At 40.7% G+C, this 20,484-nt stretch overlaps 1 protein-coding gene across 1 annotated transcript in view; it reads left to right on the top strand.

Annotated features, from left to right (window-relative positions):
- The window catches only part of iqgap2 (IQ motif containing GTPase activating protein 2), a 296,840-nt gene extending 276,630 nt beyond the window's left edge, over window positions 1–20,210 (top strand). The window contains 6 exon segments of the mRNA XM_073048258.1: window positions 6,634–6,775; window positions 6,778–6,845; window positions 9,931–10,091; window positions 10,217–10,360; window positions 14,915–15,023; window positions 17,958–20,210. Coding sequence (XP_072904359.1) covers window positions 6,634–6,775; window positions 6,778–6,845; window positions 9,931–10,091; window positions 10,217–10,360; window positions 14,915–15,023; window positions 17,958–18,071 — 738 coding nt within the window. The 3' untranslated portion in view covers window positions 18,072–20,210.
- Window positions 20,211–20,484: the final 274 nt, after the last annotated feature.

The following is a 20,484-nucleotide window of genomic DNA, read 5'->3' as shown; positions in this document are numbered from 1 at the left end:
AGTGAAAATCTTGCCTGACAAACCTGTTGGAATTCTTTCAAAAAAATAACAGGCAGGATTGACATAACTATCAGTAGCTATTGTTTAGTTGGATTTTCAGAGGCCTTTGACAAGGTACTGTAAATGAGGCTGCTTAACAAGATAAGAACCCATGGTATTACAAGAAAGGTACTAGCATGGATAGAAGATTGACTGATCAGAAGGAAAAGAGTGGGAATATAGGGGGCCTTTTATGGTTGGCTGCTGGTGGCTAGTGGTTTTCTGCAGGGGTTAGTTTTGGGGGCCACTTCTATTCACATTATATGTCAATGATTTGGATGACGGATTTGATGGCTTTGTGACCAAGTTTGAGGACGATACAAAAATAGGTGGAGGGGCAGGTAGTGTTGAGGAAGCAGAGAGTCTGCAGAAGAACTTAGACAGATTAAGAGAATGAGCAAAGAAGTGGCAGATGGAATATAGTGCATGGTCATGCACTGCAGTAGGAGGAATAAGGCGTAGACTGTTTTCTAAACATGGAGAAAATTCAAAAATTCGAGGTGCAAAGGGACTTGGGCATCCTTAATCAGGATTGCCTGCAGGTTAATTTGTGGGTTGAGTGGGTGGTAAGGAAGGCAAATGCAACGTTAGCATTAATTTTGAGTGGACTAGAATACAAAAGCAAGAATGTAATGCTGAGGCTTTATGAGGCATTGGTCAGACCGCTCTTGGGAATATTGTGAGCAGTTTTGGGCGCCTTATCTAGGAAAAGATGTGCTGGTATTGAGGAGTATCCAGAAGAGAATCACAAGAATGATTTTAGGAATAAAAGGGTTAATCTATGAGGAGCATTTGATGGCTCTAAACCTGAACTCACTGGAGTTTAGAAAAATGAATGGGGATCTCATTGAAACCTACTGAATACTGTAAGGCCTAGATGGAGCGGATGTGGAGAGAATGTTTCCTCTAGTGGGTGAGTCTTGGACCAGAAGAGTGTCCCTTTAGAGCAAAGATGAGCAAGAATTTCTTTAGCCGGAGAAAACTGAATCTGTAGAATTCATTGCCAGAGATGGTTGTGGAGGCCAAATCAGTGGGTATATTTAAAGCAGAGGTTGATGGGTTCTTGATTAGTCTGGAAGCCAAAGGTTATGGAGAGAAGGCAAGAGAATGGGATTGAGGGGGATTATAATCCAAATGACGGAGCAGACTTAATGGACCAAATGGCCTAATTCTGCTCCTAAAACCTTATGGTCTTTGAAGTAATTGTTCAGGTGCAGTGCAGGGCCAGAGTTGAGGCAGTTGGTGCCTCCACCAGCTACAGCTCTAGTTCAGGAGGCTGGTTGTATGGTTGCAGTTGATGCTTTGGCCCACATGAGGGAATCATTGTAGTAGTGGACACTTGACACCTCAGTCAAGGGGGGGGGGGGCGGGGGGAGAAAAGATAGGAAGTTGTCGTGTAATGTTTCTATGATTCATTCCTATTCTAGTTTGCACAGGCTGCCTAGTTCTCCGGATCCTAGAATGCCCGAATCATCATTAAACCACCAAGCTTAAAAATAGCCCTGCCATCCATATTTGGAAATCAGCAACTGGCTTTTCCCTGTATTTGCATGTCATCAACTAACAAGAGTATTTTTGGCCTGAAAAAGTTTGAAAGGCAGACTTTATCAAGGTCTTGTGAAGTGACATGGGTAAAAATAGAGGACAACCATTACTGTGCTGAGAACATGCCTCAGGTTCTAAGGATTTTACAATAGCCAAATTCAGGCCATCTTGTCTGATTCATGGGACAGAAACAAAGTTTGCACCAGGTGAAAACAACTTATTTGCAACAACCAGTCTGCTGGAGACCTCATGAGGTCAAGCAGCAACCAGTGGGAAGAAAAGAATTGTTGACACAAGAGGTACTGCAGATGCTGGAAATCTAGAGCAATACATACAGTGCTGGAGGAGCTCAGTGGGTCAGTCTATGGGTGGACGTTTCAGGCCGACGCCCTTCATCAGGACTGGAAAGGAAGGAGAAAGAAGTCAGAATAAGAGGTTGGAGGAAGGGGAGGAAGAAGTAGAAGGTGGCAGGACATAGGTGAAACCAGGAGAAGCGGAGGGTGTCAAGTAAAAAGCTGAGGTTGATTGGTGGAAGAGATGAAGGGCTGGAGAAGGGGGAATCCGATAGGAGAGGGTAGAAGACCATTGAAGAAATGGAAGTGGGAGGAGCACCAGAAGGATATGATAGGCAAGTAAGAAAAGGAGGTGTGAGAGGGAAACCAGAGTGGGGATTGATGAAGGAGAGGAGAAGGGGGGAAATTACTGGAAGTCCGAGAAATCAATGTTCATGCCATTGGATTGGAGGCTACCTGGACAGACTATAAGGTGTTGCTCCTCCAACTTGAGTGTGGCCTCATTGTGGCAGTAGAGGAAGCCATGGACTGAAATGTTTGAATTGGAAAGGGAAGTAGAATTGAAATGGGTGGCCATTGGGAAATACTGTTTTTTGTAGCAGAAGGTGCACCAACGAAGCAGTCTTCCAATCTATGTCATGTCCCATTGATATACACTAAATATAGTAGGATGACCCCAGCAGAATAGCAGGTGAAGTGTCGCCACACCTGGAAGGACTATTTGAGGTCCTGAATGGTAGTGAGGGTGGAAGTGTAGGGGCAGTTGTAGAAGTTGTTCTGCTTGCAAGGATAAGTACCAGGAGGGAGATCAGTGGGGAGGGACGAATGGACAAGGGAGACCCTGCAGAATGTGGGGGGTGGGGGGGGGGGGCAAGAAAAGATGCACTTGGTGGTGGGATCCCATTGGAGATGGCGAAAGTTACGGAGAATTATGTGCTGGATGCAGAGGCTTGTGGGGTGGTAGGTGAAGGCAAGAGGAAACATATCCCTGGAGAGGCAGTGGGAAGATGGGGTGAGGGCAGATGTGCGCAAAGTTGAAGAGATGCGGGTGAGGGCAGTGTTGATGGTGGAGAAAGAGAAGCCCCTTTCTTTAAAGAAGGACCTCCCATTTGTTCTGGAATGAAAAGCCTTGTCATGAAAAAGATGTGGAAAAGGAGGAACTGAGGAAATGGAATGGCATTTTTACAATTGACAGGGTATAACGAGGTATAGTCAAGAATTGTTCATGTTTTAGGTTGAAACCACACATCAGGACAAATGTAACTGATTTTTTAAACTAATAGTTTTAAACTAGTAGTTTTGAAAACTGCCATATTTTCTAACATGAGTTAATGTCTTCATATTGAACTGTTGCATTTATTTGCACGTCTGGGTTGGATATGGGCGGGGAGGCGGAAGGTAATATAATTATATCATGCTTTTTCACATTCTCAAGGTTTCTGAAAGTAAATGAACTCTTTTTATGTTTATTCATTGTAGTTGTAGTTTGTATGTAGTTGATAACAATATTTTACTGCAGGCTGAGGTAACGTGATAGTGAATTATTCATAACTGGATTCATTTTAGTTCCACTGGCCGTATGGTGTTCTTTTTGAGGCTTCTTCCCATTCGTGCTCAGTCCATATCTGACATGAACATCGATGAAAGCCGCAAATAACAGGAAATAAAATACAGTGCGAGGAAAGCAATAGTATTCTATATTGCACATCTGTTGTCAGGCACTTATAAAGGAAGGTGACAGAAATTGATTGGTGTCCGTAGCAACTTAAATTTATTGCTTGTAGTTACAGGCCTTTTAGGAAGAATATCAATAGTGATAGGATTTTATGAATCAATTGAAGGGTTTAATTTAATATGAAATTAAGTTGTTAAATGTAAACAATGGAAACTGTCAAGGAAACGCGAGGTTAGAATTGGCTATGATAGTGTGGGGATCTTCATTAAAAGGTATGATCAATGTGCAATGCCTAACATTTAAAAAATAACTCTACTGAAAGCCCAACAGCTCCAGTCATGACTAGCTTAAACAGTTAGATAGATCTGGATAAAACAAACAGGCTTATAATATTGCCAAACAGAGCAGTAATGGAAACATTTAAGACTTCAGTAAGGGATTGATCAGGAAGAAAATAGTAATTCTGACTGCTTCTCTTATAGAATAGAGTACAAGATAGGCAAAAAATACAGTAAAGTTTATAGTCTTTTTCTCCATGGCTTGGACTTGAAGGCATAGAGTTAACTAGAGAGGAAAGACTTTCATGGGGCCTGAAGGGCAGTTTCTTCACACGGAGCATGTTCTGTATGAAATGAGCTTCCGAAGAGAACGGCTGAGGCAGGTACAATAACAACATTTAATAGGCACTTGAATAAGAAAGATTCAGAGGGACGTGGGCCAAATTTCGGCAAATAGACCAACTTAGATGGCATCTTGTTCTGTGTTGTGTTTCTCTGACTGTGTGGGTGAAAGGAAAAGATTAGATGTATCCTAGACTGCTATGGGAAGCAGTAGAGGAGATTGCCAGAGCCCGTGTAGAGGTTTCTAAACCCTGGGTGGCCATAACGGAAGGGCCAGATTGCACATTCCCCTCAACAGGCATACCACTTTGGATACTGTTGAGGGGGTGGGGGGGAGAATTGACCTAGCAGAGAAAAGCCACAGCGATCACGTTTCTTGCACTAATTCTGGCTTTGGCTCAGAATGGAAATGGGGACAAGAGGCAAACTGTTCTGATGGGGGATTTGTAAGTTAGGGAAACAGAAAGGAGTTCTGTGGGCAAGAACGAGATTCCTGGATTGTTTGTGCCAGGGCCTGGGACATCTTGGATCGAGTCTACAGCATTCTTAAGTGGGAGGGTGAGCACCAGTGAGATGGGTAGGATGGGTGATGAAGTCCTGCAAAGTGAGCTCAGGGGGTTAGATGCTAAGTTAAAGGACAGAACCTCCAGGGTTATGTTCTCAGGATTGCTACCCATGCTATGTTCTAGTGAGGCCAGAAATAAGACGATCATGCAGTTTAACACATGGCCAAGGAGTTAAGGCAGCAGGGAGGGTATCAGATTTTTTGGATCATTGGGCTCTCTTCCAGGGAAGTTGATACCCTTGTAGAAGGGACAGTATGAACCTGGACTGGAGTTGGACTAATATTCTAGCAGGAAGGTTTGGTGCTGCATGGGGTGTGTGTTGGGGGTGGGGGGTTAAATTAGAGTTGCAGTGGGGTGGGAATCAGAGCTCCAGAACAGATGGTGTTGTGGTTGTGAAGAAAGATGTTGTTGGACCTACGTACAAAGTCAGGAATCGAAAGAACCACAGGGTGGGAGTAACATTCAGAGCTGTGTGTATCTCAATGCAAGGTGCATTGTGGGAAAGGCAGATCAGCACATGATATTATGACATTGGAGAGACTTGGTGACAGGAGGGGGCAGGACTGGCAGCTCAGTGTACTGTGTTTCTGTTGTTTTAGACATGACAGAGCGGGAAGGATTAAAGAGTGAGGGTGGCCTTACTCATCAGGGAAAATGTCACAGCAGTGCTCAGACAGAGAGCTCATCAATGAGGCATTATGGGTAGAACTGAGAAGTAAGGAAGGTACGACCATGTAAATATTTTATAGACTATCCAAATCCAGTAGTCTGAGGGATTTAGAAGAGAATTTGTAGAGAGATAGTATATGATTTTAACCTTCCACATAGCGACTGAGGCACCCATATTGTAAAAGGGCTGGATGGGAACAGTTTCTCAAGTGTGTTCATAAAGTTTCCTTAATCAGTACAGGGAAGTCCCAACTAGAGACAACGTTCTACTAGATCTCCTATTCGGAAATGAGTAGTTTATGTAAGGGAACACTCCGCATCTAGTGATCATAATGCCATTAGTTTCAAGGTAATTACAAATTAGAGCACGTAATCAAGTTGACTGTTTGCAATGTGATAATGCTTCAAAAAACAACACACACAAAATGCTGGAGGAACACAGCAGATAGCATCTATGAAAATAAATAAACAGTCAAAGTTGTGGGCCGACATCTTTCTTCAGCACCGGAAAGGAAGAGGGAAGATGTCAGAATAAAAAAGGTGAGGGGAAGGAAAGGAGGACAACTAGAAGGTGATAGGTGAAGCCAGGTGGGTGGAAACAATAAAGGGCCGGACAGGAAGGAATCTGATAGGAGAGGAGAGTGGACCATAGGAGAAAGGGATGGATGATAGGCAGGTGATAAGGGGTAAGAGGCCAAAGTGAGGAATAGAAGGGGAGGAGGAATTTTATTACTTGGAGAGATTGATATTCATACTATCAGGTTGGAGGCTACCCAGACAGAATAAAAGGTGATGCTCCTTCACCCTGAGGGTGGCCTCACCTTGTCACAAAAGGAGGCCATGGACTGAGATGTCAGAACAGGAATTGGAATTAAAATGTTTATCACTGGGAAGTTCCACTTTTGGGGGGGATGGAGTAGAGGTGCTTGATGAAGCAGTCATCAAATATATTTCTATGCTGAGTGAATGGGACAACGAGATGGCCACAGACCTGATAGTTTTATAATTGATGATGAAATATTTAAGAATGCTGTTTAAGTAGGGTAATTTTCTCATCAGCTGTATAAAGGAAGGATAAAGTACTTCAATCAATATGATTCTAATTCATTGAATATATTTGATGAACTAGAGATTTTGGCTATCAGTAATGATTGTGATTGAATTTGATAATTACTTTGTTATCCTGGATGTAAATTAACTGCTATAATTCATTACCAACTCATTAGGAAGAGAACTATTTGAAGATGATAGAAAAGCGTGCCCTGCTGGATGCCAAAGTTCCTGATAAAATGAAACACAATCAGATTGAGATGGAGGATGTTCAACTCCCAATTGAACAGAAAAAAAGGAAAATCCAGAGAAACCTTCGACGCTGGAAGAGGCCGGCTTGATCTCATCAACAAATAAATACCAAGATCTAATAAATGATATTGCAAAGGTATGCAGATAAGATGATTGATGTTTGATTTACCTTCCTCAATCCACTACTGTTTCTATAATCTACAGTATTCCAGAATATTGGTACGACTCTGTTTCTGGTCTCTGGAGCATCTAACACCAAGCATCCAATTCCTCCCTAAATATCCTTCTTTATATTGCTCCTTAAAACCTGTATGTTTGCCCAAGTTCAGTTTTAATTTCTCGTTGTATAACATTGTATAGTGTCAAATTTTATTCAACTGGGCCGCATTTTGTTTTTTAGAGAGCATACAAAAAGTATCTCTCCCCCCTCCCCACTGGAAGTTTTCATGTTTATTGTTTTACAACATTGAATCACAGTGGATTTAATTTGCTTTTTTTTTACATTGATTAACAGAAAAAGACTCTTGTGTCAAAGTGAAAACATCTCTACAAAGCGATCTAAATTAATTGCAAATATAAAATACAAAATAATCGATTGCATAAGTATTCACCCCCTTTAATATGCTACACCAAATTATCACTGGTGCTGCCAATTGGTTTTGGAAGTCATGTGATTAGTTAAATAGAGATTTGTGTTTGGAGACCTGTGTGCTGTCAAGGTGTTTCAACTGATAGTAGTAAAAAAACACACCTCTATCTGGAAGGTTCAATTGCTGGTGAGTCAGTATCCTGGCAAAAATTATACCATGAAGACAAAAGAATGCTCCAAGCAACTCTGCAAAAAAGGTTATTGAAAAGCACAAGTCAGGAGATGGATACAAGAAAATTTCCAAGTCACTGAATATCCCTTGGACTACAGTTCAGTCAATCAGCAAGAATGGAAAGAATATGACACAGTTGTAAATCTGCCTAGAATGGGCCATTCTCAAAAACTGAGTGACCATACAAGAAAGGGATTAGTGAGGGAGGCCACCAAGAGACCTATGACAACCCTAAAGGAGTTACAAGCTTCAATGGCTGAGATGGGAGAGACTGTGCATACAACTGTTGCCTGGGTGCTTCACCGGTCACAGCTTTATGGGAGAGTGGCCACTGTTGGGGGAAAAAAATCTCACATGAAATCTTGGCTAGAGTTTGCCAGAAGGCAGGTGGGAGACTTTGAAGTCAGCTGGAAGTAGGTTCTATGGTCTGATGAAACCAAAACTGGGCATTTTGGCCATCAGACTAAATGCAATGTTTGGTATAAGCCCAAAGCACCATGAAACATGGTGGTGACTGCATCATACTTTGGGGATGCTTTACTGCAGCAGGCTCTGGAAGGCTCGTGAAGCTGGACTTGAAAAGGGCTGTTCACTCACAATCCCTGTGCAATCTGACAGAGTTTGAGCAGTTTTGTAAAGAAGAATGGGAAAAATTGCTGTGATCAGATGTGCAAAGCTGATGGAAACCAATCCACACAAAATCAAAGCTGCAATTGCTGCCAAAGGTGCATCTACTAAATACTGTCTAATGGGGTGAATAATTATTCAATCAATTATTTTGTATTTAATAATTGTGAAAATACTTTTTAATCAGGCATCTCTAGAGATAAGGTTCATTAGCCCCTTGTTAACAGCCACTGGACTCAGCGATGGGGTTGGTATGACTTGGGTCCCACCAAAACTGGGAAGTTGGGATGCCTCAACCAATTGAACTCCAATCTGTGTGAATACTGTGTAAATATTGCCCACATGCAATTACCCAATGGCAAGAAATAACGGATTGTACATTGCAAATAATTATAGAGAAAGTATGTTTACAAATGTCAGCTTTATCGAACAGGTAGTAAGAAAGGAAAAATAAAAAGGGTCCACTACAGTTAACCCAGTCCAAACGTGCACAAAACTGAAGTTTTCAAAATTCATCTTGGAGTTGTCTTTACCTTTCCACTGGATCCACTCTCTGCATGAAAGCACATACCACCTTCCGAATGTCACTTGAAATCCATCTCAAACAAATGAGCTTGCCCACGTGAGTATTAGTCCTTCCTCCTTGAAGCCATTCATCTCTGACAGGCACCTTGTGCAACAGGGATGGAGGGCTTCCTCAGCCATCTTCCATCTTGTCTTCCAGCTCCCGCCAAAAAGACCTCGACCCACACCAATGCCCGTTACAAAAACCTGTCCTCCTCACGTTCTCTTGGACCTTCCCCCAATTCTGCCATCCTGACTGGCTGACACAACATCCTAAATTGAACAACATAGCCTCTTAACTTTAGCTCAATCCCAAACATGCTAAAAACAGAACAGATTATTCTTACAGAACTACTAAAATGAATTACTTACAGTATAACAGAAGGATCTTAACCAGGGCATTACAATTCTAATAAATTTAGACCAATTTGTAGAAATTTGTTTTCACTTTGACATAATAAAAGAGTCTTTTTCTGTTGATCAGTATCAAAAAGCCAAATTAAATCCACTGTGATTCAATATTGTAAAACAATAAAACAATAAAGGTTCTTGGGGGGGGGGGGGAATGGGGTGAATACTTTTTAACAGCACTGTAAATTGGAATTCTTTTGTTCAATTGATTGCATCTCTTAACCATAATCTGTTTCTTAGAAGTTGGATTTGCAGTGACACAAAGAGATTGGAATCAAATTGTTGGGCAAAATTGGAGGAGATACAAGGAAAATCCTTTACAAGCCAGAAGGATTTGATTGTCAGCTTCAAGAGTTATGGAAATTAGCTCATTCAGAGATATAGAAAGGAAATTGGACTAGCACTAAAGAGGAAGTAGTTTGCAGGGCCGTGGGGGGTAAAAGTGGGATTCATTGCAATGGTCTACAAGGAAACAATTTAGAGTTGATGTCTAATTGTCTGTATTCTCTGCCATTCTGAATCTGTAATACCTCGTTAAATTACTGTAAAGATAAAATTCTGTTGAACTTGTTGCTTTCAGGTTAGCTGTCCAGTCTCTGTTCTGAGTCCCTATATGATAACTCAATACTAACCTCAAGTTTCTGAATACCATACTGAATTGCTTTACAACACATTGCTGTTTAAAATGTGCTATATCTCCAAATCATAGGCCCGTCCTGCTGAAAATATTCTGCAGCATTAAGTGATACATTCCAAATGTGTATTCATATTACAGCAATTTTAAATATTTTCTTTCAGGACATTCGAAATCAGCGAAGGTACCGACAGCGTCGCAAGGCAGAACTTGTGAAAATACAGCAAACATTGAGTGCACTTAATTCAAAGGCCAAGTTTTATGAAGAACAGAATAATTATTACAATACCTATATTAAAACGTGCCTGGACAACCTAACAAGAAAGTAGGCATATGTTTTGTTTCAATTCAATGAAATGTTTTGCATTTAGGAAATTCGCCTAGTCTATTTCCAAGGTCATTGCTTATTGCTCTGTTACTTTAATGGAGAATTCACTTGATAAATTACAGGAATGCCAGAAGATCAATAAAATTAGATGGCAAAGGGGAAGAAAAGGGCAACAAGAAAATGAAACAGTCAACTTTGCACTACACTGCGGCTCGTTTGCATGAGAAAGGAGTAATTCTGGAAATTGAAGGACTTCAGTCCAACCAGTGAGTAATAATTGTCTGTTTACATATTTTAAATAATAAATACTGAACTGCAATGAAATGCTTGAATACCATAGCAATCTTAGTTTTTAAATACCTTTTTTATTTTTCAGCAACTCAGTAGAATCAATAACTGGTGAGCAATGTTCTAAAATTGCTAAATAACCAAATATGTAGATTGGGGTGTTCCCCTTGTCACATCTATTCAGTTTACCTTTGTTAGAAGATTAATATTGGTTTCCATTTTGTTGAAGTAGTAAACATACATATCTATATACAGCATTGTGCAAAAGCCTTAGACACATATATATACTAGGGTGCCTAAGACCTTTGCACAGTCCTGCATTTGTCAATCTGGAGCAGAGAGCAAGTTTGTAAACCTGGCGGGAGCAAAGAATGTTGGGAATGGTGTGGGTGGAGTGCCACGGAAGGAGTGTGGGACAGGTGGCAGAAGCAGTACTGGAGTGGGGGAGAAATGTGTTGAGACACCAGACAAGGTCATTTGATTCCAAACGGTTACTGATCATTCCAAAATGTGTCTCTGGTGCTTCCTGCTCCCTCCCCTCTCCCTTCCCCTTATTCCAACCATAATTCCCCTCTCCCTGCCCCCTTCCCATTCTCAATCAATAGAGACCCATATTAGAATCAGGGTTCATCATCACTCACATATGTCATGAAATTTGTTTTTTTTTGTGGCAACGGTACAGTGCAATACATAAGATTACTAAAATTCTGTGAAAAATCTTAGGGCTCATTAACTATATATATGTGCCTAAAACTTTTGAACAGTACTGTTTGAAGGGTACTCACCCCCCACACTCACCCCATCTTCCCGGTGGCTTAACAGGGATGGAGTTCCTCTTGTCCTCACCTACCACCCTATGAACCTCCGCATTCAACACATCATTCTCTGTAACTTCCACCCTCTTACCTGGATCCTACCACCAAACACATTTTCACTTCTCTCCGATTCTTCACTTTCTACAGGAATTGCTCCCTCAGTAATTCCCTTCGAGACCATAAGACATAGGAGCAGAATTAGGCCATTCAGCCCATCATTCAATCATGGCGGATCCCGGATCCCACTCAACCCCATACACCTGCCTTCTCACCATATCCTTTGATGCCCTGACTGATCAAGAAATGATCAACTTCTGCCTTAAATATACCCATGGACTTGACTTCCACCGCAGTCTGTGGCAAAGCATTCCACAGATTCACTACTCTCTGGCTAAACAATTTTCCTCTTTATCTCTCATAAACAAGAGAAAATCTGCAGGTGCTGGAAATCCAAGCAACACACACAAAGTGCTGGAGGAACTCAGCAGGCCAGGCAGCATCTAGGAAAAGAGTAACATCGACTGTATTCTTTTTCTTGGTGCTGCGTGGCCTGCTGAGTTTCTCCGGCATTTTGTGTGTGTTCCTTCTCGCCTCTGTTCAAAAGGATCACCCCTTAATTTTGAGGCTGTGCCTCTAGTTCTGGATACCCCCACCACAGGAAGCATCCTTTTCTACATCGATCCTATCTGGTCCTTTCAACATTCGGTAGGTTTCAATGAGGTCCTCACGCATTCATCTAAATTCCAGTGGGTACAGGCCCAAAGCTGCCAAATGCTTCTCATGTGTTAACCCTTCCTTTCCTAGAATCAACCTCATGAGCCTCCCCTGGACTATACAATGACAACACATCCTTTCTGAGATATGGGGTCCGAAACTCTTGACAATATTCCAAGTGCGGCCTGAGTAGTGTCTAATAAAGTCTCAGCATTATCTCCTTCCTTTTATATTCTATTCCCCTTAAAATAAATGCCAACATTGCATTTGCATTCTTTACCTACCTGTAAAATTAAACATTCAGGGAATCTTTGCTTAGCACTCCTAAGTCCCTCTGCACCTCTGATGTTTGAAACTTCTCCCCGTTTAGATATTAATCCACTCTGTTCCTTCTACCAAAATGTATTATCATACATTTTCCAACACTGCATTTCATCTGCCACCTTTTTGCCCATTCTTCCAATTTGTCTAAGTCCTGCTGCAATCACATTGTTTCCTCAGCACTACTTACCCCTCCACCTATCTTCGTATCATCCACAAATTTTGTCATAAAGCATTCCATTATTTAAATCAGTAACAAACAATGAGAAAAGTAGCGGTCCCAATATTGACCCTGAGGAACACTACCAATCTTTGCATCCAACCAGAAAGGGTCCTTTATTCCCACTCACTGTCTCCTGCCTGTCAGCCATTCCTCTTTCCTGTAATGCCATACGATTGTATCTTGTTAAGCAACGTTAGGTATGGCACCTTATCAAATCCAAGTAAATTACATCTACTGCCTCTTTTTTGTCCACCCTGCTTGCTATTTCCTCAAATAACTCTAGCAGATGTGTCAAGCATGATTTCCCTTTACAGAAACCATGCTGACTTTGATTTATTTTATCATTAGTCTCCAAGTACACTGAAGCCTCATCCTTAATAATAGACTCCAACACTTTCCCAACCACTGAGTTAGGCTAACTGGCCTATAATTTCCTTTCTTTTGCCTTCCTCCCTTCTTAGAGTGGAGTGACATTTACAATCTTCCAACCCTCCAGGACCATGCCAGAATCAAGTGATTCTTGAAAGATCATGACCAATACATCCATTTTCTCTTCACCAACCTCTCCCAGGACTCTGGAAGGTAGTCCACTGTATGATCTTCGAGTTTGCTTAGTACTTTTTCCCTTTGTAATACCAATGACACTCACTCCTGCTCCCTCACACTCATGGACACTCACACTGCTAGTGTCTTCCACGGTGAAGACTGATGCAAAGTACCCATTAAGTTCATCTACCATTTCTTTGTTTCCCATTACTGCCTTACCAGCATCATTTTCCCAATACAACTCTCACCTCCCTTTTACTCTTTATATACATGAAAAAAAAGTTTTGGAATCCTGCTTTATATTATTGGCTAGTTTGCCCTCATATTTCATCTTTTCCCTTATAGCTTTTTAGTTGACTTTTGTTGGATTTTAAAAGATTCCCAATCATCCAACTTCCCACTCACTTTTGCCACCTTATATGCCATTTCCTTGACTTTTATGCAGTCCTTGAATTCCCTTGTCAGCCATAGTTGCCTACCCCTGCCATTTGAGAACTTCTTCCTCTGTGGGACATATCTATCCTACACCTTGTGAACTATTACCAGAAACTTTGGCCATCTCTGCTCTACCGTCATCCCCGCCAGTATCCTCCTCCAATCCATATGTAATTCCCTTTATTCCTTTATACATCTGATTTGTGCTTCTCTCTCTCTAATTGCAATATGAGTTCAATCATATTATGATCGCTGTCTCCTAAGGTTTCCTTTACATTAAGCCCCATAACATGATGTAACATGAACAACATCCAGTCTAAAGTGGCCTTTTCCTGAGTAGGCTCAAGCACAAGCTGCTCTAAAAAGCCATCTCGTGGGCATTGGAAAAAATTCACTCTCTTGCGATCCAACACCAGCCTGATTTTTCCCATCCCCTTGAATGTTGAAGTCCCCCTTTACAAATGTGTCATTACTCTTATTACCTGTCTTTTCCAGCTCCCTTTGCAATCTCAACCCCACATCTTGGCTACTATTTGGAGGCCTATATATGATTCCTAAAACAGTTCTTTTTCCCCCTTATTCATTTGTCTCTTCCCACTGATCTCCTTCCTGGCTCCTACCACTGCAAGCAACAGAAATTCTACTCCTGTTCATTCACCTCCTCCCTCATCTCCACTTAGTGCCCCAAACAGTCCTTCTAGGTGAGGCATGTGGAATCTGTTGTGGTTTTCTATTGCTCCCAATGAGGTCTCCTCAACATTGATGAGACACAATGGAAATAGGAAGCCATTTTTTCGAGTACCTCCACTCCATTCACCAAATAAGGAACCTCTTGGTGGCCAACCATTTTAATTCCTGTCTCCATTCTCATTCCAATATGACAGTCCATGGCTTCCTTTTCTACCTCAATGAGGCCACAATCAGAGTGAAGGAGCATCACCTCATTTTCCATCTAGGTAGCCTCCAACCTGATGGCATGAACATCAATTTCTGTTATCATTTTTTCCCTCTCCACACCCCCTTCCTTCTTCATCTATTCCCCACTGTGATCTCTTACCTCTTCTCCTCACTTGCCAATCACCTCCCCTAGCGCCACTCCTGCTTCCCTTTCTCCTATGATCCACTCTCCTCTTCTATCAGATTCCTGCTTCTCCAGCCCTTTGCCTTTCCCACCCACCTGGTTTCACTTATCACCTTCTAGCTCCCCCTTCCCCCCACCTTTTTATTCTGACATCTTCCCCCTTTCCTTCCAGTCCTGATGAAGGGTCTTAGCCCAAAACATCGATTGTTTATTCATTTTCATAGAAGCTGCCTGACCTGCTGAATCCTCCAGCATTTTGTGTGTGTTGCACTGCACACTAGAGTTAACATGTTATTTTAAAAGTGTGAATGAATTGGAAAGTGTTTAAAATATCACAGTGTCTTTGTTTTGAAATATTCTTGTTGGCTACTCGATTTCTTTCTTTTTTTTCTCTTAGATTTAAGAATGTTCACTTTGATATCACACCAAGTGAGGAAGTAGGTGATTTTGAAATCAAGGCCAAGTTCATGGGAATGGAGATGGAGAAAGTGCAACTGCATTTTCAGGTACAGAATATAGCTGTTAAGTTTAATGCTGGTTTTGTTATATAATTCATGGACTGTAAGTTTTGAGAATAATTTGACCAAATCAATGATATCATTAGAATGGAGTTAATTTTGGACTTTTGGTTTCAGAGGGGCCACTACAAAATTGCTAGCTCAGATCTAAACGGCATCGTTGAGCTACTACCGCGTAACATATATACATTTTTGAAATGGGTAAACCATGTGTGAATGGATTCCAACTTGTGGAACATCAAAGCTCTGATAATAAGCTCAAGCAAGGCTAAATTCCACTTTCTGCTGGAATAAATGCATAAATCATCTCAGAAACAAATGGTGATGAGGAGGTGACTAGAGGTTTTGAATGCTGCTGTAAAACAATGTGCTCAAAAACATTCTATACCAATAAATTAGAACGTTTTTTAATTCCAGCCAGACACGATCTTCATTGTTTAAACACAGGCTTACATTGTTTTAAGCTGCTTTGTTCCTAGAAACCGTGAGTTTTCTTCTGTTTGGCAATCTATCACAGCTACTTTGACATTTAAGCTGTTTGAATAAGAGACAGGATTCTCGATTTTGTATTTTTTTTAAATAACTAGCAATCCCAAAGGGACAAAGGGTGTGAATTCAGCCTCCTATTCAGATGTCAGAGCTGTAGCTGAGGATTCACAGCTTGTATAAAGTAACACTCCTTAACTTTGAAATCCTTATTGGACCTGCAAACTAAAAATGACATTTTCCCTCTTAGAACATAAAACATAGAATAGTACAGCACATTACAGGCCCTTTGGCCCACAATGTTGTGCCGACCCTCAAACCTTGCCTCCCTTATAACCCCCCACCTTAAATTCCTCCATATACCCGTCTAGTCGTCCCTTAAACTTCACTAGTGTATCTGCCTCCACCACTGACTCCACACCAGTGCATTCCACGCATCAACCACTCTCTGAGTGAAAAACCTTCCTCTAATATCCCCCTTGAACTTCCTTCCCCTTACTTTAAAGCCATGTCCTCTTGTACTGAGCAGTGGTGCCCTGGGGAAGAGGCGCTGATTGTCCACTCTGTCTATTCCTCTTAATATCTTGTACACCTCTATCATGTCTCCTCTCATCCTCCTTCTCTCCAAAGAGTAAAGCCCTAGCTCCCTTAATCTCTGATCATAATCCATACTCTCTAAACCAGGCAGCATCCTGGTAAATCTCCTCTGTACCCTTTCCAATGCTTCTACATCCTTCTTATAGTGAGGCGACCAGAACTGGACACAGTTCTCCAAGTGTGGCCTAACTAGAGTTTTATAGAGCTGCATCATTACATCGCGTCTCTTAAACTCTATCCCTCGACTTATGAAAGCTAACACCCCATAAGCTTTCTTAACTACCCTGTCTACCTGTGAGGCAACTTTCAGGGATCTGTGGACATTCTCCGCCACACTCCCAAATATCCTGCCATTTACTTTGTACTCTGCCTTGGAGTTTGTCCTTCCAAAATGTACTACCTCACACTTCTCCGGGTTGAACTCCATCTGCCACTTCTCTGCCCACTTCTGCATCCATCAATGTGTCTCTGCAATCTTTGACAATCCTCGACACTATCTACAACACCACCAATCTTTGTGTCGTCTGCAAACTTGCCAACCCACCCTTCTACTCCCACATCCAGGTCATTAATAAAAATCACGAAAGGTAGAGGTCCCAGAACAGATCCTTGTGGGACACCACTAGTCACAACCCTCCTATCTGAATATACTCCCTCCACCATGACCCTCTTCCTTCTGCAGGCAAGCCAATTCTGAATCCACCTGGCCAAACTTCCCTGGATCCCATGCCTTCTGACTTTCTGAATAAGCCTACCATGTGGAACCTTGTCAAATGCCTTACTAAAATCCATGTAGATCACATCCACTGCACTACCCTCATCTATATGCCTGGTCACCTCCTCAAAGAACTCTATCAGGCTCGATTGGCACGATCTGCCCTTCACAAAGCCATGCTGACTGTCCCTGATCAGACCATGATTCTCTAAATGTCCATAGATCCTATCTCTAAGAACCTTTTCCAACAGCTTTCCCACCACAGATGTAAGGCTCACTGGTCTATAATTACCTGGACTATCCCTATTACCTCTTGTCCCAGGAGATGTGTCAGAAATTCAATTCCATCATAGTCACACACCCCTGTGGATTATTATCCCCTCTACTTACCCAAAAAAAGTTAGTCTGTCCCGAGCCTTATAGGCTCATTGGGCAACCGGCTTATGCCGGTTTCCGTGGCGTGAAGCGACTGAGAGTACAAGACTTCCCCCCCCCCCCCCCCCCCCCCCATAAATTGTTAACTAAGTCGTCCTTGCAACCAAGACATCAGTAATCTGTAGTATAAATTAGGGCCATTCCCAACTTCCTTTACAATTTCAAGTAATAGATCGGATTATACAGCATTCAGAAAAATCTTCCTGATCCTGGTCACCGCTTTAGTCAGAGCTCCAGCTGTAGATTACTGTAGTCTCCTGATTCTGCTGCCATTCCTCTCAGCAAGATTAGCATGCGGGCAATGATTACACCTTGTGCAACAGGAACTTGGTCCTCCAGTGGGCTGCTCTGAAGGCCTTCTAACAGTTAACGGTGTTTGAAGGTCTTTTTTACAGTTGTCTCTGGTTCTGATTGGAGCAGGGCTGAAGTCCAGACTTTGATGTCCTTGCACATGAATTGGGGCAGGGCAAGAGATGAGGTGCTCGATTTTGATCAAGTTGAAATGTAGTTTATTTTAATCCCTATGCCTCCACCCTGTCGTGCCTTCTCAGTTTCTAAATGCATTGCAGTTAGATTGTGGTTCCCTGCATACCTCCCAGGAAGCTATAGTGTGCATCTAGCCAATTACATTCCTATTGTTGGCACTGTTTGTATTTGCGAGTTTATGAGTTTGTTTTCCAATTCTACAGGACCTGCTGGAGTTGCAGTATGAAGGAGTGGCAGTCATGAAAATGTTTGACAAGGCCAAAGTCAACGTAAATCTGTTAGTTTTCCTGCTGAATAAGAAATTTTATGGGAAATAAACCATTCGTGTTGTAACAGGTCTAACAGTCAAATGTGTATTAAAATGTTAAGCCTGTCTTAGTTGGAGAAAAAAAGTATCGTCTTCACAACTCAATAGCAGGGTCATAAAGGTATTTAAGGCAGCAATTGTTTTTAAGAAACACATATCACTATTTTCTACAGTTGTACTCTCTGCATAAGTAGTTGGTATATTTTGCAGTCATCAATCTAGATTTCTAATTTTACAAAGTTGAAGCAGAAAAATGTGAGGAAATGCCTGCATTTGGATCGTTTGCTGTTGAGTTACTTTCTTTTATTTAGCACTTGTGCTTCATTGGATTTTTAAAAGGTAATGAACAGAGTAACCCCAGTTTGAAATACTTCCAGCCATAAACTTGCTTTAACAATGAGGTGCAATGTTGATTTTCCTTTGGAGAATCTATTATATCCCTTGGTGATCGCACCACAGCAGCCAATTTCCCAGACTCTTGAGCTATGTGCAATTTTGATATTAGATACACTGCCACTCAAATTGCTGGTCACATGTTCTGAGCTTCACATACTACAAAGAAAATAAAGGAAGAGGATTATTATTAAAGCAGTGAAAGTCAGGATTTAAATGATGAGGCCACTTTTGCATTTTGGAAGCTAATTGGCCGTTACCTATAATTTGGACTGTTGCTTAATCAAGGGAAAAGAGAAGATTTAAAAGAACCTGCATTAAAAAAAAGCCCTACAAGTACAAAAGTTACTACATAATTGAGCTTCTCTGATGAATACCTCTTGTTTCCAGTGCAGTCCAAGGTCAAAAAATCTTTTAAGGTGATTCTTATTTGTAGCTGTGTCATATTGAAGAGAAATATCTTCAATGCAGGTTTAATCTCCATAGGATGTAAAATGTAACACAGCACTGAGAATGTTTTACACTGATTTATTTTTGATGAATCTGATTCCAGCAGTGCTCTTTTTTGTTGATAATGCCTTTAAATTGTATAATTATGTTCATATCTGTATCATAATTCTGAAAGCCAGTGTAAGTGATATTTAATTTCTGGATTATCTTTGTTTTTAAAACACAAAACATCATTATAAATAATTGAGCTCTGGAAAATGAACTGATGTAATAACTCAGGTGCTTGTTGATACTAAGTATAATGCTTACATAGGAAGAAAGCAATTTATATAATACTACAGTAATTACTATTTCAACTAAATAAGACGCTGCCTTGTATACCTATTAAATATCTGCCCCCCCCCCAATAAATCACACTGCAACATAATGTTCAGCCAGTTATTAATTCAATACATGCTTCGCAGCTCAAATTCTATGTGACTTTCAAAAGTATTTAAACTAGGGGTTACTGAATACTCCCATTTAACATATGCTCACATTTTGTGAATTATCTTTTGAATTTCCAATAATAAAACTATAATAGATCAAATGTTATAACTTTGAAAACTTATTTTCTAATTTGACAGATTAATTTTCAATGGACAGGGAAAGTTAGCCTAAACTGGTATAATAGAGGAAAGCTGGAAGTGGAAATATTAAAACCGTAATCACCATAATCCTTAATTATTGATTTTCAATTGATCTTAATTTTCTGGAATCCTATAATTGTGTTAAATTTTGAAATAAAGATGATAGAGTAATGTGGCTTTGATTTCTGTCCTGGGGCACTGACCAAAGCTTCAAGCAGAAATAGTACATATTGCTTATTTAGTTTAAAGAATAACTAAATTTAATCATTTATTTAAATAGTTGGCTTTAAATGCAGTGTACAATTTCAATTATGAAAACATTCCATTTAAGATATTCAATGTAAAAAGATAAAATATTATATGATTTATACATTACAAGATAATAAATATGCACTACTGCCTTAATGGCCAAAAATATATTTGAAGCCAATGTCCACTACCTGTAGTGTGGTAACAAAGTAATAATTTGGCTCTAGTAATTGATATATGTATGTGTCCTGTAAGTTCACACTGATTTTTGTGCCTTTTGTACGTAAATTGATGTGTCCTCATCCTGTTAGCTATTTATAGCTGTTCCTTTTAAAACCAAACTATTGGAATTATGCTTGACAACATTTTTTTACAATGATTGTCTGCTTTTTGTCAAATTGTGTAAAATAAATAAATCTTTCTAAATAGTTTCAGTTTTGTTGACTTGTATTGGAGAGAAATATCAAATTCATCATCATAGTGTGTTGTACTGCACAGAAGAAGCCGGGCTTTTGGCCCAACTGCGCCACACCAAAAAAGGTGCCTAGTCCTATCTACGCTAGTCCTATTTTCCAGCAGTCAGTCCGTAACCTTCCAATTCATGTATCTATCCAAATGTATTCTAAGAGTTGTTATTATACCTTCCTCAACCTCATACTTAGCATACTTTGTGTAGAAAAAAAAGTTTCACCTCAAATTCCT

This window comes from Hemitrygon akajei, chromosome 6, assembly GCF_048418815.1.
Source record: "Hemitrygon akajei chromosome 6, sHemAka1.3, whole genome shotgun sequence".
Lineage (NCBI taxonomy): Eukaryota > Metazoa > Chordata > Chondrichthyes > Myliobatiformes > Dasyatidae > Hemitrygon > Hemitrygon akajei.
Note: the sequence above shows the minus strand (reverse complement) of the source record. Positions and strands in the feature narration are given on the sequence as shown.